Below are 27832 nucleotides of genomic sequence, written 5' to 3' on the forward strand. Positions count from 1 at the left end.
CATACAACCAATTTCTGTGAAGGTGGCTTCTGGTTTTCCACCGGCAGTTTGTCCTGTGCCAGCTATCCGAATGCATCACAAATGAAGTGCCTACAATCTCCCCCTCAATACTCAGGACATGGAAGAGTTAACAGCTTCCTCAAACAGTTCATTCTGAATTTGAAGAGGGCTCAGTGAGTAAAGTGCCCACCATACAAGTCTGAGGACCAGAGTTCAGATCCCCAGAACCCACATGAAAGCCAGGTGGACATGGAAGCTTGCCTGTAATTCAGCAATTGGAAGATGGAGACAGGAGCTGGAGAAATGGCTCAGTGGTTAAGAGGATCCAGGTTAATCCCAGCACTCGGGAGGCAGAGGCAGGCGGATCTCTGGGAGTTCGAGGCCAGCCTGGTCTACAAGAGCTAGTTCCGGGACGGGCACCAAAGCTACAGAGAAACCCTGTCTCAAAAAACAAACAAACAAAAAAAAAGAGGATCCAGGTTTAACTCCTAGCACCCACAATGGCAGTTAGCTACTGAGTATAATTACAAGATCTGATACCCTCACACAGACTTACATATAAGCAAAACAACAGTGCATATAAAATAAAAATTATTTTTTAGAAAAAGAAGAAGATGGAGACAAAGTCCCAGGAGCAAGGTGGTTAGCTAGACTATCCACATTGGTGGCCATTTTGAAACCCTGCCTCAATAAAGTAGAGAGTAATGGATAATCCCAATGTTAGCCTCAGGCCTCCACATAACATATGAGTGCACATGCCTACACACATGTGCACCCATACATATGTGAACATGCATACACACATCACAGATGCATGCACAATTGATTAAAAGAGTTTATTCTAACAGGGCATGTGGTGAAGGAAGAGGCAACGTAGCTAACATACGAATGCCCACTTGTCAGGCACTTAACAGGGACATCTTTAATATTAGCAACAGCTCTTGGAGGTTGAGAGTGGAATCTTCATTTTTCAAGAAAAAGAGCTTGGGGGATATAGTTCCTTTATGCAATGTATGCATATGGCCATGGGTTCAATCACTAGCATGGCAAAAATAAAACCAGCCAATCAGCTGAGAGGTTAAATACACAATTACTGAGTGGCAAAGCTATACTCTAAGTGCATGCTTTCTTTAACTTAATTTCACCGACTGTTGAGCATAAAATAACAGATGCTGCTCCAAACAAAGAATTTGCCATGGGAGTCAAGAAAGGCTTCACAGTTTTAGCGGCTGGGACAGATTATAAAGCACAAGCAAGCTGAGGAAGGAGTGAGGAGACTCTAGGCACACTGCTCCCTCATAGCAGGTTAGAGAAACTATAATTGTCTAAATATGGTTTCTTACTCTTCTTCTGGGAGGCAGAATCCCTTTGTTATATGGAAACCGATGAGTTAGCTGTCTTAATAAAGAACAGTTTTATGAGGCAAGAGGATCACTGTCATTTTAAACCTAACCTGGTCTGTACAACAAGTTCTAGTCCAGCCTGAGCTATCACAGCAAGACCCTTCATGTAAAAAAGGTGACGGAGAACTACTCAGCCATGAAAAAAAAAATGGCTGGGGGCTCAGTGATTAAGAGCATTGACTGCTCTTTCAGAGAAATCCAGATTCAATTCCTAGCACCCTTAAGGCAGCTCACAGTTATTCGTAACTCCAGTTTTAAGGGATCCTTTGCTCTCTTCTGTCCTCTGTGGGCACGAGACATACACTTGGTGCACTGACATACATGCAGACAAAAATAACCATACACATAAAAATTTTAATATTTTTTCAAATGGCTAAAATCCTGTCTTGTTGGTAACATGGATGAATGTGATGGTTGATATGTTAAAGAAGCCAGGCATAGAACAGCAAGCCCTGCATAATCTCACCTATGTGCAGAAAGTAACATAGTTGGTTTCTTAGAAGTAGAGGGGATGGGCCAGAGAGGTGGCTCAGTGGTTAAGAGCACTAGACTGCTCTTCCTGAGGTTCTGAGTTTATTTCCCAGCAACCATATGGTGGCTCACAACCATCTGTAATGGAATCAGATTCCTTCTTCTGGTGTGCATGAAGACAGAACACTCATATACATAATAATGTATATAAATAAATAAATGTTTTGAAAAAAGAAGTAGCGTGGAATGGTGGTTACTAGGAGCAAGTTAGGTGAGCACCACAGGATACAGAGTTTCAGGTGAGTAGAATTAGCACAGGAGCTCTATTGAACAGCTTGGTGAATGTTGGTTTATTTCTTGAAAATCACTAAGAAAGCCAACCTTTAAGTATTCTTACCACAAAATTCTGGAAGCTAGAAGAGGGCTCCAAAATCCCTTGAAGCTGGAGTTACAGGTTGGGTTGTGAGATGCTTACTGTGGATTCTGGGAATGGAAGTCAGGTCCTCTGCAAGAACAGTGTAGACTCTAACCAGGTCAACCACCCCTCCACCTCTACTTCTCCCCCATCACCTTTTTACCGCAATGCAGACGGTTGAACTCAGGACCTCCTTCATGCTAGGCAACCACTGTGCCACCTAGCTCTAACCTCAGCCCATTATTCTTAGATTTTCAAGGACTGGAAGGGGGAGGAAATAGAGGTGGTAAGGCTAGCTAAGAGTGAGGCACCGATGATTCACAGGACAGGACCTGAATGGCATTTTAAGTTTAGAAACTGTCTTACAGGCACAGATTGGGCTTTGTGCTAGTTTTGCTGGCAAGAATACTATGACAGCTGGAAGCTGAAATTCTGCTAAGAGAAGCTCAAAGGTTTTGTAATTTTTGCGAGCAAACATGGACGAGGCTTGAACTTGAGCAGTGAGGTGCAGTCAGAGGGAATAGAGATGAGAACGAAAATAGAAAAGACTTTGGTAGCTGAGCAGATATGGAGAGTGAGGGGAGGGAGGTAAACTCATTAGGGATTCCAGCCTCTTATCTCAGTAGGTGGATAAACAATAGTGCCACTGAGAGGATGAACAGAGGAAATCAGCAGGCTTATGGGAAGGAGAGAGATGGTAAATTCAGTTTAAGGCAAATCGGACTGGAGGGCCATTGTGTTTGGACTGAAGAAAGAGATTGGACACATCAGTGTGTCAGTGGTGATTAAAGGCATTCAAGTGTTGTAACAGGAGGGTCAGGCGGATGGGAAAAGCATGGAGTCCTGAGGAACACAGATGTTTAAAGGCAGACGAAGGGTAAAGGAGTCTGCCTTTCTAGAAACTGAAAGAAAAGAGGACTCCTTGTCAGCTATGGTCCTGCACACCTAAAACCCCAGGACTCAGGAGGCAGCGGCAGAAAGATCACTACAAGTTTAAGACCAGCCTGGTCTAGGTAATGAGTTCTAGCCCAGGAACCCAAATAGTGAAAGGAGAGGACCAATTCTTGCAACTTGCAAATCATCCTCTGACTCACACACACAGATGTAAAATATGTTTAAATTAGAAAATGCTCTAATAGTCTCTTCTGTTTCGGTCTCAGTTTTTCTACTTACATGTGGGATCTTTCTCTCTACTTCCTTCATGGTCTCCCTCATCACACTCTTTATTTCTGTCTAGTATTTTCAATTGTTGTTCTCTCTTCAGTTCTTCTCCAGTGTACACATGTCCTCAAACCTCTCCCATTCCGCAAATACAAACTACTCCAACTTCATCGAATACCAGAATTTATTACTTCCCATTATGTCTGATCTTCTAGTAGATCTGTCCTAGGGACTCCCCAGCTCTCTTCAGTCGTGATCTGCTCCCTCCAGCCACAGGGATTGCTTTCATCACAATTAATCCTGACTTCCTCGCTGCAAATTCCAATGGACATCTTTCAGATTTTGTGTTTAATTCTCATGGTCCTGGCGTTTGAATCCATGGCTGACTTTACAGGTGTGAGCCATCACTGCCTGACTCTATTTCTCTTTGAGACTGAATCAATCTAGTGTAGCCCAGGGTGGCCTTGAACTCACAGAGATCTGTCTGTTTCTGCCTCCCGAGTGCTGGGATTAAAGTGTACCACCACTGCCTGGCCTCTATGGCTAACTAGTAGTTTAGCTCTGCACTCTGATCTTCAGGTAATTTTCATTTGTTAGATTACAAACAAAATATCACTACCATAGCTGGCTCATTTCAAAACATTTCAAAAAGGATTCAATTGTAATTGTACTTCTATGTGTGTGTGTGTGTGTGTGTGTGTGTGTGTGTGTGTGTGTGTACTTGTGGAAGTTAGAAGATGGATTCCCTGGAAATGGAGTTATAGGCAGCTGTGAACCTGGGTCTCCTGGAAGAGCAGCAAGTGTTCTTAGCCACTGAACCATCTCTTCAAACTGTCAGCCAGGTGCAATGACAGATGCTTGTCATCACAACTGCTCCATCTCAAAAGAGATAAGAAGTAAAAAGCTTGTCACATTATGTATACAGAAACACAATGGGGCTTTAATGATTATATCACTGACTCTCTAAACAAATTCCAGAATACAGTAACGAGATGTCCTACCTAGGAGAAGAATCTTTCTCAACATTTATTTTTACCTTAATGTTTCTCAATAAAATTTTTATAATTATTTCTTACAGAGTTATTGCAGACCTTTTGTCAAATTTATTCCTCCTGATGTTTAAAGACATTTTATTAGCATATATTAATTGTGTAGAATAATGCATTTCATAATGAGGTTTTCAATTATTTATTTTACGTGTATGAGTGTTTTGTCTGTATGTGTGTCTGTGTAGCTACCAAGTGTGCTTGGCATCCGCAGAGATCAGAAGAGGGTATTGGATTCCCTGGAACTGGACTGAAAGGTGCTTGTGAGCTGCCATGTGGGTGTTATGAATGGAGCCAGGTCTTCTGCAAGAACAATAAGTGCTCTTAACAGTTTACTCGTCTCTCCAGGCCCCATATGAGATTGTCATACGGGCATATTACGTTCTTTCATAATGTTCACCCCATGTCCCTTTTGGTGCCTGGTACTGGTTGGTTTTTGTCAAACTGGCAGAGACCTAGACATATCTGGGAAGAGGAGATTTTAACTGAGAAAATGCCTCTGAAAGATTGGCTTGTGAGCAAGTTGATACGAAATTGTCTTGACTAATGATTGTTGTGGGGAGGCCCATTTCACGGGTGAGAATGTGCCATCCCTGGGCAGGTGGTTCTGACTGGTGTAAGAAGGCAGACCATTTAGTTTGGGTGGTGCTGACATACGTCTTTAATCCCAGCACTTGGGAGGCAGAGGCATGCAGATTTCTATGTGTTCGAGGCCAGCCTGGTCTACAGAGCAAGTTCCAGGACAGTGTCATAAAACAAAACAAGGAAGAAGAGAAAAAAGAAGGAAGGAAAGAAAGGAGGGAGGGAGGGAGGAAGGAAGGAGGGGAGGAAGGAAGAAAGGAAGGAAAAAAGAACAAAAGAGAAGGGAACAAGCCAGAAGCAATATTCCTCCATGGCTTCTACTTCAGTTCTGCCTCCGGGTTCCTGCCTCCGGGTTCCTGCCTCCGGGTTCCTGCCTCCGGGTTCCTGCCTCCGGGTTCCTGCCTCCGGGTTCCTGCCTCCGGGTTCCTTCTCTGCCTTCCCTCTGGAATGGAGTGTGACCAGAGAGTTCTAAGAGGAAATAAGCCCTTTCCTCCCCAAGTTGTATATGGTCCTTTGTTTATCACAGCAAAACTGACCTATTTAAAGACACTCCTGCTGGCCCTCCTCTTCCCAAACAACCCTTCTTCTGCTTCCATGGTATTCACCCTCAAAATATGGGGAAATTAATGAACAGTAGAGACTATGCCTTCACTCAAGTGCTCTGCCACATTTCCAATCTTCCTTCCTTCTGAAGTTTGTTTGTTTGTTTTTTTAATTTTGAGTCAAGGTTTTACTAAATTGCTCTCCCCCCCCCCCAGGCTGGTCTTGAAATCATTCTATGTCTCCAGTCTTGAACTTCTGATCCTCTTGCCTCAGTTTCTCAAGTACTTAAAATTATGGGACTGAGCTGCTGGAACTAGCTCATATCCTTTTTTTAGTTTTATCTTTGGAAATAGGGTCTCACATAGCTCATGATGGATTTGAAACCTTGATCTTCTGCCTCTGCATCCTGAGCGCTGGGATTGCTGGTTAAGGAATTGATGGGTGTCATAATTAGGGTTTCATGCTTGTTAGGCAAATAGTATACGAAGTGAGCAATATAGCCTCAGACCCTCATGACATTTAAAACAAATTAAGTTTTGCATATACTTATACCTTCTTAACTATATTGCCATTGTAAATTATCATTACTGTTATTGTTTGTTCATTTGTTTCATTAGTGGTTTTTTTTTGTTTGTTTGTTTTTTTTGCATCAGGGTCTTGTGTGTCCCAGACTGGCCACAAACTCTGTGTGTATTTGAATATGACCTTGAACTCTGATCCTCCTAGCTTCACTTCACAAGTGCTGGGATTGTAGCTGTGTGTCATCATGCCCAGTTTATGTTGTGCTGTGACTAATGGTTTTGTCAATTCTAGGCACAGATTTATCAAGCCGAGCTACAGCCCCAGCCCTGTTTGTTTGCTTGTTTGTTTATTCATTCATTTATTTGAGACGTGGTCTTATTATGTAGTCCAGGCTGACCTGCAATTTAGAGAGATTGCCCCGCCTCTGCCTCCTTAGTGCGGGAATTAAAGGTGAGCACCACCATCGCCCTGCTCTAATGTTTATTATTAATAAGAAAGTTTAGGGCCAGCAAAATTGCTTATGGTTAAGGATTTGCTTCCAAGGCTGTTGATCTGAGTCTGATCCCCAGCGCTCACATGGAGGAAGGAAAGAGCTGACTTCCAAATATTGTTATTTGGCCTTCACACAAACTCTGTGACATGTGAGTACACACACACACACCAAATGAAAAAAGAAGTTTAAATCTGGGCATGGTGGCTCAGATCCCAGCACTCAGGTAACTAACTGAGACAGGAGGATTGCTTAAAGGCCAGCCTAGGCTATAATAAGTTCAAGAACAGCCTTATCTCAAAACAAAAAAGGAATTTCTATTTCATTACTCTTCTATCTAGATATGAACATTTGAGAGTTCATTATACCAGTCACTCAAATTTTTTACATGCTTGGACAAGTTCCACAATACAATATTAATCTTATTTAATTTGTATTTGTTTCATTTTTTATTATTTATGGTATTAATTTGAAGTCTTTACAATAGGGCTTTGACAAATATACAGTTTAAGAAACTCCTACTTGGGGCTGGAGAGATGGCTCAGTGGTTAAGAGCACTGACTGCTCTTCCAGAAGTCCTGAGTTCAATTCCCAGCAACCACATGGTGGCTCACAGCCATCTATAATGAGACCTGGCATCCCCTTCTGGCTTGCAGGTACACATGGAAGGAATGCTGTACACATAATAAATAAATAAATATTTAAAAAAACTCCTACTTGTCTAGTTTGCTAAAAGATTTTTTAAAATTTTGTTTGTGAGTAGGCATTGAATTTTATTAAGTGATTATCGTTCTATATGAGTAGATCAAATTACCATTTAGTCCGACTTTTATAGACTACCTAATAATAGATCAACCTTTTATTTTTGGAATAGATCAAATTTAATAAAGTTTTATTTATTTAAACTTTAAAAAATGTATGTTTCAAAATAAAAAGAGAGAGAGAAAAAGCAAGCATGGTAGTGTACGCCTTTAATCCAAGCACTCAGGAGGAAGAGGCAGGCGGATCTCTGTGAGATCTAGGCCAGCCTGGTCTACAGAGTGAGAGAGTTCTAGGACAGCCAGAGCTACTCAGAGAAATCCTGACTCAAAAAACAAACAAAAAATTTTTAATTTTTCATCAGAGTCTTGCTTTATAGACCTGACTGGCCTAGAACTTGCTACATGAGCCAAGCTTGCTGAACTTGCTGTGATCCTCCTGTCTCTGCCTGCTGAGTGCTGCTTCTTTCAGCTCTGAGCTTTGTTTTCATTACAGGAGTAGTGGTATACACCTGTAATCCTGCTGTGGGAGGCTGAGGCAGGAGGACTGCAGGTTTGAGGCCAACCTGGGCTAACTAGGGGATCCTGACTTAAAATCAAAATCCAGTGCCAGACACGGTTCTGGTTATTTTTGCAGCCTTAGTGGAGTGAGCGAGACCGGCCTGTGACGTTTCTTTCCTGTGCAGTCCTCACTGGTTTTGATAAGATGGTTGTGCTGACTTAGGAACTGCTCTACTGGTTTCGGACTGACACAGTTTATAGCAGATATATATGTACAGGGATCTCTCATCTTCCCCAGCATCTAGCAGAACTCCCCTCCGGCATTGCGTGTCTCTGTGTGTATTCTTGCCTACTGACTCAGTTTCTTCTGTCGTCATAGAGATATCTTAGCTGATGATTCGAAACTTCTATTTTTCTACCCCATTTCTATTTGCTCTACTGTAGTTTTATTTTTTCAATTGTATTTCTTGATATTTGTCAACCATTCAAATTAAAGTTTTTGGTAAGACTATGGTTTTCCCAGGGCCACATGTCTGCATGAGGCAGAGCTGAGAATTTACCTGTATTTGCCTTTATTAGCACCTATATTTGTGTTTCAGTCTGCGCTAGGTGGACCTTTAAATCGAGGAGTAGAAAGGTTATGACTGTCGATGAATGCTATTAAATTGCTTTCTAGAATATTATACTGATATCAATGGCACATTTTTTAAATTAGTCAATATATAGTTATTCTGTACTGACTTGTTTTTTTTTTTTTTCGAGGCAGGGTTTCTCTGCGTGTATTCCTGGCTGTCCTGGAATTAGCTCTGTAGTTCAAGACTGACCTTGAACTCATAGAGATTTACCCGCTTCTGTCTCCCACGTGCTGGGATTAAAGCCATGTGCCACCACTGCCCAGCCCCATACTGATTTTCTTATGTGATGTTGATAATTATATGGTTCTGTTTATGTAGACTGTCCTTTTTCTTGGCCACTTGATATACTGAGGCAATATTTACTACAAATATTTCCCCATTGAGCTTCTTTCATATATTAATGGGGGGGGGGTGAAGGAGAATAATAGGAGTTAATTTTGCACTTAACCTTACCACCGATCAACAACTTTATAACATTCAAGTGGACTTTGGGTTGAGAGTTGGCTTGTTATAGGATAGTAATATAGCTCAGAGGTAGGGTACTTGCAAGTGGGAAGCCTTTTGGATTCAATCCCCAGTATCAAAAGCAGAGGGGGAGCAGTACAGATACAGAGAAGAGAGGGAAAAGAACCAAAGCAAAGGAAGTTAAGTTGTCAGTTCACATTTCCTGCGGGGTTAAGATAGATATCCCTTGGTTGGCTACCATTTTTGGGTTCACTTGATGTAATAAAGCTATACATCTGCCTCTGTTATCAGGTAGATGGTTTTCTCTGGTTTTCCTATGCTTACCCTAAGCGATTTCTTCTTTTGTCTTCTTCTGCCTCAGCCCATTCCTCGGTATGGTAACTCATTGCTTGTGCTGGGATCTGACATAACAAACTCATGGTCTTCATCTATTGAACGCAGATCTGTGCCATGAATCTCCTCAGATTGATGCACTTTAAAGTTGGGGATGCCGAGCCCTGAGGGCTTCAGAGTTACCTCAGCTGTTACTGAAAGTCCAAACTGTGAAGACCGACCCTAAAGTTCAGAGTTATTCGCCGTAGACTGAGATTTTCTTGAATGTAACCATTCTATTCATGGGCAGCCTATCCAGTGCTTCTAGGCTCTTCTATCCAGCCAGGCCAAGTTCAGGACTTGGGGGTAAATTCGCTGCAGAAGCCATGGTTTTGTTCTGAGTCTTTTTTATCTCCAGCCTGGGTGTCAGAACCAGGGACAGCTCCTGACATGTTTGCAGCCCCTCCCCTGGCTTGGGCTAGGGAGAGAGTGGGGAGATGTGGATGTGGGTTCTCTAGCCTCTTTGCTCACTGCTTTCTTGTGTCTTAATGTTAGAACACCAACAGTCTTGACAGTTCCAACCTGGTGTGCTGGTTCTGACCTTTGCACCGTCTGCTAACAAGGCTTTGTCCACCTTTCTTTTATCTCTCTGTTGCTGGGTTAACTTCTGTTCATTTTCCCATGCCTCTAGGAAATTTACCCTGATTATCCTGGATTAGATTAGACTCAACTTCTTATAGTTGACTGGAATGCCAAGCCTGGTAGTCCTTATTACTTTATTTTGTGTTTGTGTTAAGGAACTAGGTCTCTTTCCTTTCCTCAGTTTTTTTTTTTTTGAGGGGGTGGGATATGCTTCTTATCAGATCAGACACACGTTTTTATAAAAATCATAAATATCTCTCTGCCTATTTCTAGATCACTCTGCATATTTGCCATCGTTGCTCCTGGTTATTACTAGTCAATGAATGCTATACGTTGCTGCTTATTTCCTTGAATTTTTCCATTTATTTACAATGGTTTCTTTGTTCACATTTTGTTTCTGTTCTCTCTCTCCCTCCACCTCCTCTTTTATAAGGGGGTCTCACTGTGTTGTCCAGTTGGTAGCAAACTCTTGGACTCAACAGATTCTTCTACCCTCAGCGTGAATGTGTGAAGTATGGGCATAGGCCACTGTGTCTGTATTTTACAATGTTTTTAATGTTCAGAAGAGGAAAGCACAGATGGTGATACAGTTCTCTTTTTGTTGTTGTTGTTGTTGTTGTTACCATTCTTATTGTTTCAGTTCTGAAAAGTTCTGAGAGGAAAGGTGATTAGACTGATAAACATAGATGGTACACCCCTTCTGTATGTTGGCAATGGACTACACAGATGATAGAGCCCTTCTGTATGTTAGCTATGGGCCACACAGATGGTAGACCCCTTCTGTATGTTGGCAATGGACTACACAGATGATAGAGCCCTTCTGTATGTTAGCAATGAACAATGCAAGAACTGAACTGGAGAGAGTGAGCCAATAGATGTCCAGGAATGTATACTGAGTTACCGAATGACCAGTAAGATGGCTCAGTATGGCAAAAGCACCTGCTGCCAAGCCTGATGACCTGAGTTTAATAACTGTGATCTATATTGTCCTATGACTTTCAATCACATGCTATGCGCACGCACACACACACACACAAAACTGTAATTTAATAATTAGAAAAAGAGAGCCCCTGAAAGTTGTTTATCAGCCTGAAAAGCAAAATGCTCTCTGACTTTCCTTATACCACTTTTCTTAGCCGAGAGTGAAATGCCTAAAGATAGAGGCAATCTGTGGAAAAACTCTGAAAGCTGGGCTCCACTCCACTGTATACTTTGGAGACCAGATGAGTGGTGACCAGTTCTTTTTTTTTTAATATTTATTTATTTATTTATTTATTATGTATACAATATTCTGTCTGTAAGTATGTCTGCAGGCCAGAAGAGGGCACCAGACCTCATTCCAGATGGTTGTGAACCACCATGTGGTTGCCGGGAATTGAACTCAGGACCTTTGGAAGAGCAGGCAATGCTCTTAACCACTGAGCCATCTCTCCAGCCCCCAGGTGACCAGTTCTTTTCCTTAAAATTAAACACAAGGCCGGGCGATGGTGGTGCACGCCTTTAATCCCAGCACTCGGGAGGCAGAGGCAGGCGGATCTCTGTGAGTTTGAGACCAGCCTGGTCTACAGAGCTAGTTCCAGGACAGGCTCCAAAGCCACAGAGAAACCCTGTCTCGAAAAAAAAAAAATTAAACACAAGCTGTGTCTTAACAAAAGGAAACTCGGGCTCTTAGGGAATGCTTCCCACTCACTTAACCCAGGCCAAGGTCTTGTTATTCTCTGAAAGTTGTTGTTTTGTTGTTGTTATTGTTGTTTTAATGCTCTATTTGGTTCAGCTAAACCAAATTTACTAATCATTATAGGCACACATTTGCTAGACACTGAAGGAGGCAGAAATGCCTCTGATGTGTTCCATGTGTGTGGGAGGCAGATAGACGGCATGGCAGCAGCTGTTACTATGCATCCTTTCGAGCACTGCTCTAGAGCCTTCCTTGTGAATCCTTTTCATCCTCACAGCAACCCGACAATGGAAGCACGGGATCACCAGGTGCTGCACGAGAGAAAACCGAGGTACAGAGACGTGAGATGGTTTGTCCAGTGTTACAGAGCTAGTGAATGGCAGGGCGAGGATTGAAACCAAGACAGCTCTAGAGTTTTCTTCTCCACCGGAGAGCAGTAGTTCTCAGTATGGTCCTCAGATTAGCCATAGCGGCCTCATCTGGAAAGTTATTTTAAGATATTAAATATATTTGTTAATTTATTAATATATTTAATATATATTTTTTGAGACAGGGTCTCATTATGTAGTCCTGGCTGTCTCAGAACTCACTCTGTAGACCAGGCTGGCCTTCAACTCACAGAGATCCACCTACCTCTGCCTCCCCAGTGCTGGGATTAAAGGAATGTACCACCCCGCCTAACTGAAACATATATTCTTTTATCCAACTTAAGACCTATGACTCACACTCTGCAGGCAGGGCACAGCAGTCAATGTTTTAACAAGTCTTTCAGGTAATTGTGATGGTTGCTGTTTGAGAAACTCTGCTGAAGAGAGAGCTAGGCATGCTAAAAATGAGTGTCATAAATTCATCTTACTCGTCTGAGCATGGTCTATCTCCTAAGTCCTAGGCCTTTGCATCTGGTGTAAAGCAGACTTTGAAAACACATAGGAGCTGGGTCTGGTGGTACACAGCTTTCGTCCCAGTGCTTGGGGTGGGATTTGGGGGCTAACCTGGTCTACATAACAAGTCTCAGGCCAGCCAAGGGTACATGGTGAGACCTTGTCTCAAAATATATATGAATGTGTGTGTGTGTGTGTGTGTGTGAGAGAGAGAGAGAGAGAGAGAGAGAGAGAGAGATGTTTGAACTGGGTCTCACTATAATTATCCTGTCGTGCAGTAGACCAAATGGGAAGGATATGATCAATGCTGTGTGAGATTACCAAGAAAGCAGGGGTGATGTTTCTGCTATGGAGGGTATCCACACAGGGAACTATGGGCATGACAGGGAATTGTTTTGAGAGTGTTCAGGAGGTAAGCACGTCAGGACATAGCTAAATAGTACAAATAGGCAAGGGAAATGGGCACTGACATTTTTTGGCATGAAGATGCATTCATTAAGACTGGACAAGTGCGTATATGTCTTGGGGGGGGGTTGGACTTAAATTTGAAGAGTTAGACCCGCCTGGAGCTGTCCAGCAGACAGTACGTGGTTAGAGATAGATACTGGGACTTTAGGAGTGGATGAAGCCATGAAGAGGAGAGGGGGAGTAGAACATAAATCTCGGGTTGGAACTGCAGTGAACAAAACAACAGGAGTCATTAAAGAAAGCTGAACAGGACAGGCGTTAGGAGACTTAAGAAAATGAAGACGTCAAGAAAAGTCTTAAAAAAATAAAAAGGACGGTGCATAGTGTCAGATGCTGCAGGGAAATAATGGAAAATTAGCCTTTGGGTTTTGACACAAAAATCATTTAAATGATTTGGTAAGAACGAAATTCTGCAGATGAGAACGTGGAGGCAGGTGCTTCCGGGGTCCTGCGGCTAGAGAGCTCTGTTTCTACACTTGAGTTGAAACTGTGACATCTTCCAGAGTAGGCAGGGTCTCTAGCACATCTGTGGTCTCAGCGCCCGGCACGCGGCCTGGAAGAGAGGGTGGCGTCAGTGAGATCAGCGACTAGGGACGCAGAAATACTGACTTCGCAGAGGCAGCCAAGACTTAAAGGATGAGGGTGATTGGGAGAGGTGGGAGGCAGGGCCCCTGGGTGATGATGGGGTGTTGGAGGGGAAGAAGGTCCGGGAATGAGGTGGGAGCCAGGCTCTGTGCCAAGGGCGGGGGCTGCGGGCAGGTTCCCAGTGACCTGTTTAGAGAAAAGACAGGGCCCCAGGCTGCAGCCTGGGAAGGGGTGTCGCCCAGCCCCGCCCCACTTACGCCACTGCGCGGTTCCGCCACCGGAGCCCTCCCGTCAAGCTGCACGGCCACGGGTGGCCGCCAGGGGCCGCTGCATGGGCCCCGCGCCCCCGCCCCTCTCCATTGGCCTTTGTTGCCGTCGAGCGCCCCGCTTGACTCGTTCCCGTCCGCCCCCTGGGCCCATCGGTCGCGCCTGCGCACTCGCCGCTACTCGGGCGCTCGCAGGGGGAGCTGCTGCAGGCTCCGCGGCGGCGGCAACGGAGGCTGCGGGGGCGACGGCGCGAGCGGCCGGGCTTCGGGGGGGAGCCGAGCCCGGCCCGGGAGCCCGAGCAGTGCAAGTGTGAGGCACCTAGGCCCCTCACGCTGGACTCCTCAGTCTCCCGGCCGCCTGTCCTCCACACGGGTATATGGGATGGAAGCGGGACCCTCGGGAGCAGGTAAGGGCCCTCGGGAGCGGGGAGCTGTGTGTGTTCCAAAGCCCTGGGGGCTCCCGCGGCAAGAACATGGTTCCAGAGTGAGGAGAGGGTCTCTCAGGGGTTAGGGGGCCCATTTTGAAGGGGGCTGTGTGCAGTTCCGGCGGAGAGCCATGTGAAGATCTGAGAGCCGGGCTGTTTGTCCTAGGAAGCAGTATGCAGTCCTGAGGGTGGGAAGTAATCTGGCAGAAGGGCCTGAATGCACAGGAGTCCTTCCGTAAGGTCTGGGGAGGCCTATGGGGAGGCCCGGCAGGTGGCAGGGGGGCGGGCTCCAGGTGTCCAACAGAGGAGGGGGGCGACACAGATGGGCCTGGAACTACCGCCTGCCAGGGGCGGGGGCTCGGCCGTGCTGGGCTGGGCTAAGCTAATGTCTCTAGGGAGAAGGCGCCAGAGCCGGGCTCTGTGCTCCGCCCTAACTGGGCCTGAAGCAGGGGTGAGGGTCAGGGGGCGGTGGGTGGGAATCTAGCCCAGGGAGTTCCCCCTTAGGCTGGGGACTTGAGTGGTGGCGTGGGAGCATGCGCGGAGGTACCAGCCTAAAGGGCTGCTCTGTGTGGTGGGGGCGTGGCTGTTTGAATACCCCTACCCCTCTGCCCTGTTTGGCTTGGGAAAAGGAGCGCACTGATGTGTGCATTCTCTCTTAGATTCTGTTGGCAGAGTACAAATGGAAATTGCCTTCATCCCTGCCTTGGGGTCTCTGACACTTGGTCCTTAAGCCCCACAGTAGCAGTTTGCCAAAGAATGGGTTGAGGTAAACTGCCAGAGTGCCTTTTTCTGCCACATGAGGAAAGACTGGGACCGAAGCCATGCTTTGGGGAGCTGGTTCTCCCTGAAGATAGGCCTTAGAAAAGTGTTGGTCACTGAGAGACCAGACCCACATGTTTTTCAAGTTTTTAGACCACTACTGAGGAGAGATGGGAGCTTGTAATCCAAGGATAGTGTTCTTTTTCTTGAACTGGTTCTTTACATTACAGTGTAATCTCTGTACGTTACAGTGTAATCTCTGTATTTTTGTGACTCGTTTCTCCCAGTGGATCTTTTCCCGTGTCAGGGGCATGTCATTAGACCCAAGGCTGCCAAGCTAGTCTGTTTGATAGACAGGTTGTTGGAGGTGGGGACATGGTTATTGACCCTGATAGTAGTCCTAACTTACTTTTCCTATTTATAGGCAGGAGAAAAGTAGAATAAGAATAGAGGAGAAACCGAGGCAGGACTGCCCAGAGGTTACTGGAGTCCTCAGGATGGGCTGTTGACTTATGATAACTTTTGTGTTCGTGGTCTCTTACTTGTAGCAGAAAGGACAATCTGGACCCAGAATCCTTCAGGTTATCTTGCACCCCTTCCTTCCAGTTGGTTTGGGGATGGCAACAGGATTTTGGTTTACCTTGTAAAGATTTTAGGAAACATCTTTGTTTTTCAGGTATTGATCTTAAAACTCTCAAGTCTCTCATTCAGTGGTCTCTGATGTGTCGTGACTGTGTTTCTCCACCTGTGTTGTGAGGTGGAGTATGAATTCTAGCTCTCTAGGCTGGAGACTGCTCCAAACAACCTGTGGGCTAGAGTAGGGTGGTGAGGCCGCCCACGTCCAGACTCGCTGATGAAGGCTCGCTGTCCTAGATTACTAATGACTTTGGTTTGATGAATGTCTAGTGAGTTCTGGGGTGATGAAGAAATGGATTTGTTTGTTACAAGCAAGAAGCTTCTAGGTGAAGGGCTGGAGCATGGCCTCAGCTGTGTCAGTGGGAAGATGTTAGTTGCATGGATTTGCCTCATCAAAAGATGCAATCGAAACTCAGGCTGGGAACTGTGATGGAGACCCCATAACTGCTTCCTCCTGGCCCTGGGCAGTAGTACTATTTATTCTCTAGGAAGATGTTGAAGTATTGCTCTGAGAAGCCTCAAAACCAAGGCACTGTTGCTCGTGGCCCGATGCGCCTTCAATGTACAGGTGTGTACTGGCCTGGGAGCGCACTGAGGGTGGAGATGCTGTCAGACTTACCTGTGGCAGCAGCAGTTGCCTGGTGCATGGAGGCCCTGACATAGAGTGCGTGTTTATTAATTGACTCAGAGATCACATTCAAGTGTGAACATATGGTTAAACTCATGTGCATATTCTGTAATTTGTGTCTATGCATGTGGGTGTTTAATGTTTGTGGACAAATATTTTTGGAGAGATTGGTCTCTTAGCCTCTTCTTACTCACCACCTAACTTACCAAGGACTCCTGCCCTTTGAATAGGCTGTCAGGTTCTCCAGGAGTTGTTGGGGAGGGTCTGGGCCTTGAGCTCGGTTACTTTTCCTTCTCAGTGCTGGTTGGGGGAGGGGGAGTGTCATTTTCAGGGCCCCTCCCTTCTTGCTTTTGTCTGCAGGGAAGGGCCCCGCCCCTTTCCCCCTAGGCTGGAGCTTTGTCCTCTGTGCTGGGGCCCTCATCTGCATCACAAAGTGGCCGTCTGTCCCTGTCTGGGTCTGAGGGGAAGTGTCTTCCTTTCTCAGACTAAAAGCTGGGGGCTGGGCGAGGTTGGGGAGTGGAGAGCTCTGTGCTGCTCTGGTGCTTTCCAGGGGGCTGAAGGGCAGAGAGGTGGCCGTTTCCTCCCGCCTGCTTCCCTAGTTTGGGGATGAAATGAAGATAGACTTGTTCCCCGTTTTTACTCCTGGGGAGGAGAGTGCCCTAAGGCACTGGTGTGCTGTCCCTTTCAGGGGACGAGAAGGCCCTGAGGGGAGTGTCTGCCCCACTCCCTAGCATTTCAGCTCAACTCCTAGTACTGGGGTGGAGGAGAGGCCTTTCTCCCAGGATTTGCCTCCCAGTCAGAGTTTGGAAGGGAAAGCTATCCCCCAGCAAAGAGGTCAAATGCTTCTCCTGTGTAGGGTTTGTCGTTTGGGACAGTTGCAAGCATGCTTGTGTGGTTGTGCACTCTTGCGGTGTGCCTATGGGTGTACTTGTTTGTTTATTTCACGAATATACTGAATACCTGTGTTTATGCTTGGCATCAGCTTGAGTGGTGACCAAGTCAGGGATGGCCCAGTCTTTTGAAACTGCCCAGAGGATAGCGAGGAGTGCCTGTAGAAACTTTAAAGGGCCAGGTTGTATGTGATAGGAATGTTTGCCCGTGGGCTTGTCTGCAGTCTCTGTTGAGTTCATTCTGGGACAGGTATAGGTGTGAGTAGTTCAGGTATAGGTGTGAGCTGCTTTCTGAAGGCCCCATTGCCTTTCGGTTGGACTAGGATTTCCCTCTGTAGAAAGGGGCTGGGGCTGACTTGACCAGTGGTTGGAGGGAGACCAAGTGCCTCAGCTTTGGTAAGCTTGTACCTCCCACACTTGGTTCTGGCCTCTTCCTGACACCCTTGCTGAAGATACCATCCAGGCCCTCCAGGCCCTCCAGGCCCTCCTACCCCTTCCCACCCCAGTCTTTTGTGTCTGTTAAGGGAGGAGGTTCTGGACAAGTTTATCCCTCTCTCCTTCCACCTGGGCTGGTCCTCTACTGGCAAGAACAATAGTAGCTGAGGACAAAGGCTTACTTAGTCACACACACACACACACCTAGAAAACAACACTGGGAATAGCAGTCATGCTGGCCTCTCCTAGCCCTTTCCCAAGGGTCCCCTCTGTCTTGAAATCGATCCCCTCTGCTGTCTGGCCCCTCTGTGTAGAAAGATTGAAGCATGGGAAGGGTCTTATAGTCTTCTGACTCAGTGTCTCCCTTACTGTTCTTCCTCCTGCCCATAGCATCTAACTCTTTCCTCATTCTTCATTGAGACAGTCCCTCCCTATCCCCCAACTATCTAGCCCTCACTCTTTTTCCTGGCCAGTTAAAGCCATCTTCTCCTGTGACCTCCAGATCTGATCTTTTCTCCCGCCCCTGCCAGCCTCTCTTTATTTTCGTCTCCCTCCTGCCTTGTCTTCCTTTATCTCCCTTCAGCTCCAAGCACTCCACATCTGATTTAACCCTGTCTCAGACATTCCCAGCCAGGGCTCTCTTGGGGTCTTTTTCCTGTCCACATTAACAGAGGATGTTATTACAAAGTCCTGACACCATTTTGTGTTTTGGGTGGTGACGGGTGAAGGGGCTCCTAGCTGAGAGCAGAGCATTCTGCTCTGCTAAATAACCTGGATCTAGAGATAGGTGTCTCAGTCTAGTATACAGAGAAGGAAGGGTTTGTAAACTAGCAACCAGATTTGGCCCGTTCCCTTCATGTGATAGGAACTCACTACACATGTACTTGATGAAGTTTAAGAGCCTGGGAATGTCTGAGCTAGTGGAAGGAAGCCCCCTGCTGGGCTGAGAAACTGGAGAGAGACCCCTGCTCCCTGGGTCTGGGTCTGGGTCTGAGAGGCCTGTGCTTTCTCTAATCACAGCAGTTAGAAGATTGCCAGATCTGTCCTCACTGGCCTCTTTGTCTTCATAGCTGCAGGTGCCTACCTGCCGCCCCTGCAGCAGGTGTTCCAGGCACCTCGCCGGCCTGGCATTGGCACAGTGGGCAAACCAATCAAGCTTCTGGCCAACTACTTTGAGGTGGACATTCCTAAGATTGACGTTTACCATTACGAGGTGGACATCAAGCCGGATAAGTGTCCCCGCAGAGTCAACCGGTAAGCGATGCACATGGATGACACCAGTCCAGCCTATTAGACAGGGAAAGGGGGCATGTTGGCTAGAGGACACTGTACGAGCGGCGTACAGTGCCTAGCACAGTCCAGCATTGTTGAAATGTATGAGTAGAGACTTAAGAATGAGTCTCGGGGAAAGGAGCTAGTAGAGGAGAGGTTTAAAGGCAAGGCTAGAGATGGCAGGAATAAGAGTGGAATATTCTTGCTAAGGCAGCAGGATGTTGTGGGATGCACAGTGGGAGGGATTAGTCTTAGAAGAGGCAGATTAAACTGATTATGACTTGAAACCATATTTACATTAAAAACCTTAAGAATTGGCAGTGAAAAACTATTGTCCCCAGAACATTTTTGAAACAATATGGAGTGTATTTTCAGATTTTTTTTGTGCATGCAGAAACATATGCATATGTAATATTAATGTACAACCCTATATACTTTATTCCATATTGTCCATTTTCCTTTTTAGCTAATATATTGGAAAATAGTATGCATTAGTATGAGTATATCTGCGTCATTCTTTTGTATATTCCGTGGAATGGCCATATACCTTGCTTGGTTTATTGAGGGATATTTAAATTGAGTCTAAGCTTTTGCTACAAGATTGAAACTGTTAAGTATTATATAAAGATACATATTTTCACTAAGTAAGTGTATCTGTAAGATAAAATCCTAGGAGTGGATTGCTGGTACAAGACTGTTTAAATTGAGACTTTGTCAATTTTTAGAGGCAGCATCATTTAGGATGTCAGAGTGTAGGTTTTCAGGCTACACTGTAGACCTGCAAATCAGAAGCTGATTTTAATAAAACCAATTTTCATTCACCCCAACCTTGCAAGAATTCAGAGGTTCTATTGCATATACTTACACCAACCTAGTATATTTGATTCTTTTTCTTTTTCCCGTTTGAATAAGTAGATAGTTGTATCTTGATCTAATTTTAAATTGTATTTCTCTAATGAAAGAAGTTAAAACATGTTTCTATATATGTGTATATAATAATCTGTGAAACATGTATATAAAAATAAACGCATATGTAACAATCTATGGAAGAGGTGTTTCAAATGCTAGTAGAAGGGTGAGTACCTATGTAAGCATGTTTGTGTTTGTGTCTGAGAACTCAAAGTGGCCTTAGCTGCTATTCAATGCTCTTTTCATTGATGTTAGAGCTTTTTGACAGAAGGCTGTTAGAAGTTGGTGGGAAAGGTTTCATATAATCAGTCTATGAGGGATGTAAGTAATCAAGATGAATTTCTGGGTAGCACTAACCTGGTTGAGATTGTAACCACTTGCTTTGCCATTGTTTCTAGTGGACCATTGTGAGTATGTTTGATGTTACAGCAGTCCTTAAGAGTTTGGTTTAGAAAGTGGAAGGACAGATAGTTGGGAGTCCGAAAATATGATGGCTGCCGGGCGGTGGTGGCGCACGCCTTTAATCCCAGCACTCGGGAGGCAGAGGCAGGCGGATCTCTGTGAGTTCGAGACCAGCCTGGTCTACAAGAGCTAGTTCCAGGACAGGCTCCAAAACCACAGAGAAACCCTGTCTCGAAAAAACAAAAAAACAAACAAACAAACAAACGAAAATATGATGGCTATGCGGAACGTAAATAGGAGAATGCCGGAAGTGAGACTGGGGACAAGGAGATAATGGAGAGAAGACAGTGGTAGAATTTCAGAGAGCTGGAGAGATGAACTCGCTCTCTAGTTTACTGTACTTCTTGTCTGGCTAGCTCTTTCCCCGTTGTGTTTTTGTTTGACAGACAGGGAATTAGAGGCTGTGGAAGGTTCAGGATAGACCTGGGAACGAGCCCTTCTTCCCTCGAAGGTCTTGGTGGTCTGAGGACCAGCAGCAACACCTAGGATGTCAAAATGTGGCTTTTCAAGCTAACTGCAGACCTGCCAATCAGAAGCTGCTATTAAGGAAACCTCCTGGTGATTCATAGGAATGTTGAGGCTTGAGAAGTTCTGCCGTAGAGTAGATGTTACGAGTGAGCATAGTAGATGGGACAGTGCCTGAACCTTGAGCAGTTTCTAGAGGCCTGCAGTGATACACTCAGACTCCACATGACACGTCTGTCTTCCACAGGGAAGTGGTGGAGTACATGGTCCAGCATTTCAAGCCTCAGATCTTCGGGGACCGCAAGCCTGTGTATGATGGAAAGAAGAACATTTACACTGTCACAGCGCTGCCCATTGGCAACGAGAGGGTAAGGCTAGGGATGTGGCCAGGCGGGCGTCGGGTCTGCAGTGGGTCAGAGGACATGGACACCACCTAGGGTCTTGTAGTCCAAGGATCCTTTTTTCTTTTGTTCTGAAAAGTTTATTTTGGGGACATAGAGGCTCAGGGTTGATGCTTAGTGTACTGTGTGCCTGTCTCCAAACAGATCAAGGTTAGACTGAAAACATAGACCCAAAGGATTTCCTTCCGAGTCGAGAGGGCCAGAAACACTGAAGCATCATCCTTGGAAAGAGGGCTGTGGGTTTTTTATGCTGTAGGTTTTTTGTTTTGTTTTGTTTTGGTTGTTTTTGTGAGCCCCTGGTGACTTTAAGAGTTATGGCGTGTCTGTGGAATAGGAGCCAGTGCATGGAGCAGGAGGACCAGGCTGTGGGAATGTGACAGTGACCCTTTCCTTCTTTCTGTTCTGAAGGTTGACTTTGAGGTGACAATCCCTGGGGAAGGGAAAGATAGAATTTTTAAGGTCGCCATCAAGTGGCTGGCCATTGTGAGCTGGCGTATGCTGCATGAAGCCCTGGTCAGTGGCCAGATCCCTGTGCCCTTGGAGTCTGTGCAAGCCCTGGATGTGGCCATGAGGCACCTGGCATCTATGAGGTACTGAGTATAGTTATTATTTAAGCTACAGGTGTTGGCAAAACTGCTGCTGGGGGAGGAGGGAGTGAGTATGGATTAAGGTCCCACAGTGTGTCACTGGGATAAAGAAACTGAAGTCTTCCCATGTGTCAGGCAAGTATATATATACATTTAGATGGTTAGATCCCTGGCCCTATCCTTAGATACTATCCCCGCAGGGCAGAGAAACGGTAGAAACTTGTACAAGGTCAGTCTTACTATTGGCCCAAGAACAGAGCTGGCTTTAAAGCCCTGGTGTCCTGCCTTCCAGGCCAGGGCTCCTCCGTGCCCAGGATGCCTCACAGGGTGGGGGCCTGTGCCCGAGGGACCAGTTCTCTGCCTGTCCCTGCCAGGTACACCCCTGTGGGCCGCTCCTTCTTCTCACCGCCTGAGGGCTACTACCACCCGCTGGGGGGTGGGCGCGAGGTCTGGTTCGGCTTTCACCAGTCTGTGCGCCCTGCCATGTGGAAGATGATGCTCAACATTGATGGTGAGTTGGGAGAGCTATGGAGCCAGGGGCACCCTAAATCCAGTGACCACACTCCCAGCCTCATCCCTCCCAGCTCTGCAGCCACACTCCTAGTCCTGGCGTACCCTGTCCCTGTCCTGGTACCCTGCCAAGAAGAGGGTATTAATTGTAATGCCTTTATTTTTATTTATTTATATTTTTTCTGAAAGACTCTGAGCCAAGCTATCTCTCCCCTGTCCCCACAGTCTCAGCCACTGCCTTCTACAAAGCACAGCCAGTGATTGAGTTCATGTGTGAGGTCCTGGACATCAGGAACATAGATGAACAACCCAAGCCCCTCACGGATTCTCAGCGAGTCCGCTTTACCAAGGAGATAAAAGGTGAGGATCCACCCAAATGGGGAAGGGAAAGCGCTGCTTTCTCTGACCCTAACAGGAAATCTCCCTGGGAGAGGCCAAGCAAGGGACCATGAGCAACCTGTTTCAACCTTGACAAGTAGTGTGTGTGTCTCAGGCCTGAAGGTGGAAGTGACCCACTGTGGACAGATGAAGAGGAAATACCGCGTGTGTAATGTTACCCGCCGCCCTGCTAGTCATCAGACGTAAGTTGCAGCATTGCTAAGCACGGTCAACTGGTAGCAGAGGGCTAAGTTCTGTAACCCCACTCCCTTCTCGGGTTGTCCTTCAGAATAAGACTTGCACTGGCCTGTGCTTGCAGATAAGCGATGAGAATTTGGTGTCCTCTCCCTGACCTTCCCAGATTGTTTGAGCACCCCATTTGTTTTACCTTCTTGATCTCTTGGTTTCTTCCTTGGACCTATTCTGTAAAGAATGCGCGGTCCACCGATTACTATTGGGTTTGTAGATAAAGAACATTTCAATAAATGTTCTGATAAAACAAGTCAGGATCCCTGGGTGAGCTGTAAGGAAATCATCAAATTGCAGCCCCTTTTGTGGTGCCAGGCTGTGTTGGACTCTTGTCTTTGGTACCTATTCTGTTCAGGCTTTAGAATACAGATGAGTCTGATACAGTTGACTGATGTGGAACTTGTGTATCCAATCCTTGGCTTTTCCAGGGAAGCCTCATGGCACTTGCTTTCCCATGAGTGACATGGAGGAGGAAGCAAGGCCTGGTGCCTTCTTTGGTTGGATCTGCAGAGAGGTAGGGGTGGGTGCTGAGTTACTTACTTCCTTCCCTTCCTCCAAACAGGTTTCCCTTGCAGCTGGAGAGTGGGCAGACTGTGGAATGCACCGTGGCACAGTATTTCAAGCAGAAATACAACCTTCAGCTCAAGTATCCCCACCTGCCCTGCCTGCAAGTTGGGCAAGAACAGAAGCATACCTATTTGCCCCTCGAGGTACGGCTACCAGAGATGGTCATTGGGCCTGTTGAGCCAGTCATCGTCTCCCCTCCTCATTTTCAAGTTTGGAAAGATGATGTTCTAGGAAGGTTTAAGGTTATCTTCATGTGAAATATGGATTTTCTAGTTGCTAAATTCCTTTTCCCCAGCTTTGTTCTCATGTTCTTTCAGGGCTGCTAGGCAGAAGGGCAAGCTGTCTGTCTGTCTGTCTGTCTGTCTATCTATCTAAGGCAAATATACATCCTGGGTCTATAGCCCAGGCTGGCCTTAAACTTACATTTAGACAGGGATGACCTTGAATTTCTGATACTCCTGTCTCTACCTCCCAGGGGCTGGGATTCTAGATATATACTACCATACTCAGTCTATGGGGTGTTGGGAATTGAACCCAAGGCTTTATGCATGCTAGGCAAGCACTGTGCTGAGCTGTGTCCCTAGCCTTGTATTTATTGTCAGGATGGAGATTTCAGATATTCACATACATGTTATCTCTTCATTTCTCTTTCCTGCTCTCTACAGTTAAGGATGATGAGTAACTTGAAAATACAATTATATCTTATTCTGAAGAAACTGGAGATAAATATTCCCTGTTTCCTCAGTGGTTAGTGTGCTCTCTTCTGGGAAAGTTTCAAATCTCCAGATTTTCGTGCCTCTGTACTTCACAAACCTTTGAGATACAGCAGTCAACAAGAGGATAGTAATACTGTCTAAGTCACAGAATGCCAGTGTCGAGTCTCCTGGCAAAGTCTCGTGTAGAGTTTCCTACCGCCTTATTCTCTGGTCCGGTGTGTGACCGTGAAGCATCATCAGTGTGCCGTTAGGACAGGCCTCACCTGAGCTGGTTTAAAAGGCAGAATCTCCATCTATCTAAAGGGGGAGTCATCTGTACATTAGAGTTGGAGATGTGCTCACACAGACCCCCACTTATTCCAGCAGTAGGGTTGGGTAGCTTCTGTGAACTTAAAGCTCAAGTTTTTTTTTTTTTTTTGTTTTGTTTTTTGAGCTTCTAGGGTTCCAAAGCCTAATCCAAGAAAGGGAGACTAAAGGGAGAAGAAAGCAAAGCCAGATCTCTGGCTTGTTTACTAGCAGCTGATGTGCAGAAAGGGGGTGGAGGCCGTGTGTTCTTGGAGGTTAAACTGAGGTCCTTAGAGACAGTTCCAGCTAACTTGGTATGTACTGCGAGCTGGAAGTTTGTAAACAATGTTATTTATGTGAAACGGTAGTTTTCAGGGTGAATTATTTATATAGTTGTATACCTTGATTTGTATTGTTGCTTATTTAACAAGTATTTATTAAGCTCATAATATATGTTATATATAGTTTTAGGTACTAGCAGTATAGAGATTAAGTAGACGGAAAGGTTCCTTCCTCTCATGGAACTTGTGTTCTTCTAGAAAGACAGACAAGAAATTGATGAGCACCGTATGTAATCTCAAACGATAATGAGTGCTGTAAAAGTAATAAAACAGGCTAAGGAATAGAAGTAAGATGTGAGAGGTCAAGTGACTATTTTAGTTATCGTTGTCAAGGTTGACCCCTTCTAGGAGACATTTGATCTGAGACCCAGATTATGGCTACCGTTCTTGTAATAATAGCAGGGACAAGGTTTCCTGGCAGGAGGGACAGCTACTAAAGTTCCAAAGCAAGACAGTCTGGATCTTTCTAAGGGACAGAGGACTGTCATATATTAGGGGGAAATAAGCAGTAGGAGATAATGGTGGAAAAGGTGGAGGGTTAGATTATTTTAGGTGTTGAGGAGGATTTTAAAACATTTTTAATAGCTTTATCAAGACATAATTGACATTATAAAAATGTGATAATATATAATTCAGTGGTACTTAGTATACTCACAGAATTATGCAGGCATCATGACTATTTAATTTCAGGGTGTTTTATCACCCTCAGAAAAACCCCATACTTCTTTCCCTAATGGCCCCTAGTAACCATAAGCCATTTTCTATCTCTGGATTTGCCTGTTTTAGACAAATTACATAACCAGAATCATACAGTCTATGTCCTTTTTGTGAATGGCTTCTCTTTCTTTCTTTTTTTCTTTCTTCTCTCGAGTTTTTGAGAAAGGGTTTCTCTGTGTAGTCCTGGCTGTCCGGGGACTCGCTCTGTAAACCAGGTTGTCCTCGAACTTACAGAAATCCACCTGCCTCTGCCTCTAAAGTGCTGGGATTACAGGTGTGCATCACTATGCCTAGCTGTGAATGGTTTCTTTCACTTGGCATAATTGTTCTAAGATTCATCCTCATTGTGATGAGGGTTGTTCCATCATGTGGATACATCATTTTGTTTCTTCATCATTGATGGGCTTTTTGACTGATAGAAGGAAAATCCTGCTGTAAGCATTCATTTACTTGTTTTCTCTGAACACGCTTTCATTTCTCTTGAATGCATACATAAGAGTAAATGTATACGTAGCTATTTAGCGTCCTGAGTGCTGCCAGGTTTGTCTCCATTTTGCAGTCCTGTGAGCAGTGAGTGGGGGTTTCAGTTTCTAGTCAGGAGGGGTTTTATTTTAATTATACTGGGAATCCGTGGAGGGTTTAAGCAAGAAAGTGAGGATAACATGAAGCCCCATATATAGGAACTAAAAACAACCAGGGCCACCAACCTAGGTCTTTGTGGTCCTTATGCAGCTGTTCAGGCCACTGAGACCCAGCAGAATCATTTGTTCGTGTTCAAGTCAGTTCATTCCTGCACTGATATTTTCTTTTTCAAATTGTAGGCAGCTGTGCACAGCATAAAAGTTACCATTTTAAGCATTGAGTATGGAGCTCTGACATTAAGTACATTCGCTTTGTCGTCTGTGGCTCATCACTGTCCATCTCCAGAAAATTGTCCTCATCTGGAACCGGAGCTACACCCTCTAGGGCCCAACCCCCCTTCCAGCCTTGGCAGCCTCTGTTCTACTTTCTCTTTCTAGGAATTGACTGCTTCTCTAGGTTCTTTATGCAAGGAGAAGCCTACATTCATCCTTTTTGACTGGCTTGTTTCACTTAGCACGATGTCCTCAGGGGTATCCATGTTGTGGTGTGTTAGGATTCTTCTCCTATTTAAGGTGCAATACACAATATCATATTTGGTTTATATTTTTTAATGCTGATGGACACTTGAGTAGCAATACCATGTTCCACAGCAGCTTCACTGGTTTGTGTTCCCACCAACAAGGCACAGTTCCGGTTTTAGTCCTTACTTGGTTTTCTAGCTGTGTTAGTTGTAAAGCTGTACCCGCCTGTGGAGTGCCACTACTTGAAAGCATCTTTAGGAAAGTAAATTCCAACAATCCTGGGTGCTCATGTATATTCCTTGAAATGTGGAATTTAAGCGCAGGTGTCTGTGGCCTGGCTTTCCTTCCTATCGTTTTGTATGAATGCTGGGAGCTAGGACTAATGCCAGTGCATACAGAACATTGTTCCTACAGAGCAAATTACTTTTTCTTCTTGACTTTAGAACATCTTGAGACAGCTAGTGATTTTTATTTGTTTTTATCCATAGCTGAGATGAAAGAAGTTGAGTCTCAGAGCAGTTAAGAGATGAGCCCAAGGTAACATCATTTAGAAGTACAGAGCTTTTCTTCAAACACAAGTCTCCTGAGACCAGTTGGCTTTCTACCCTTTTATAAGCTTTCCTCTCCTTGTGTCCTGATTAGAGGTCAAAGTCTTTTTTGTCACTAGACCTTGCTTTTTGTTTTTGTTTTAAAGATTTATTTATTTCATGTGCATGGTGTTTTGTCTGTATATACTCTATGTGAGGGTGTCGATCCCCTGGGACTGGAGTTACAGATGGTTGTGAGCTGCCATGTGGATGCTGGGAATTGAACCCAGGTCCTCTAGAAGAGCAGCAGTGTTCTTAACTGCTGAGCCATCTCTCCAGTCCCTAGGCATTGTTTTTGATCTCCATCTTGTGTGCAGAACAGTGGAACCAAGTAGCATCATGTTCCTCATACTAACAAGGAACACCGCCAGTCAATAGAAATAGTGATTTCTGTGGCTGGAGATACAGCTCAACCAGTACAGTGCTTAATTAGGATGCATACAGCCCTGGGTTCAGTCTCTGCACATACCCTGCTCTCACACACATACCCCTTGTTCCCCAGCACACACAAAAGAAAAATGAAATAATGATTCCTATACTTTCTGTACCTCAGGGGCTCAAGAATTTTTAGCTGTCTCTGCTCCTGGTTGGTTGCATATGGAGCAACATACTTCCTGCCACCATAGAGAGCTGCCATAGGAATCTGATTCGCTTAGATTATATTGGGTTTTTAATATTCAAAAGAG

General features: G+C 45.2%; 1 protein-coding gene across 2 annotated transcripts in view; it reads left to right on the forward strand.

Annotated features, from left to right (window-relative positions):
• Positions 1-13938: 13938 nt before the first annotated feature.
• The window catches only part of LOC121448490 (protein argonaute-1), a 28313-nt gene continuing 14419 nt past the window's right edge, over positions 13939-27832 (forward strand). For both annotated transcript variants that reach the window (XM_041652551.1, XM_041652552.1), the window contains exons 1-8: positions 13939-14231; positions 18668-18851; positions 20953-21073; positions 21515-21696; positions 22068-22204; positions 22429-22563; positions 22697-22784; positions 23393-23540. In XM_041652551.1, coding sequence (XP_041508485.1) covers positions 14207-14231; positions 18668-18851; positions 20953-21073; positions 21515-21696; positions 22068-22204; positions 22429-22563; positions 22697-22784; positions 23393-23540 — 1020 coding nt within the window. In that variant the 5' untranslated portion in view covers positions 13939-14206. The remainder of the gene's footprint in view (positions 14232-18667; positions 18852-20952; positions 21074-21514; positions 21697-22067; positions 22205-22428; positions 22564-22696; positions 22785-23392; positions 23541-27832) is intronic.

This window comes from Microtus oregoni, unplaced genomic scaffold (genome assembly GCF_018167655.1).
Source record: "Microtus oregoni isolate MIOR12 unplaced genomic scaffold, Mior012 000005F_ref0000423, whole genome shotgun sequence".
NCBI lineage: Eukaryota > Metazoa > Chordata > Mammalia > Rodentia > Cricetidae > Microtus > Microtus oregoni.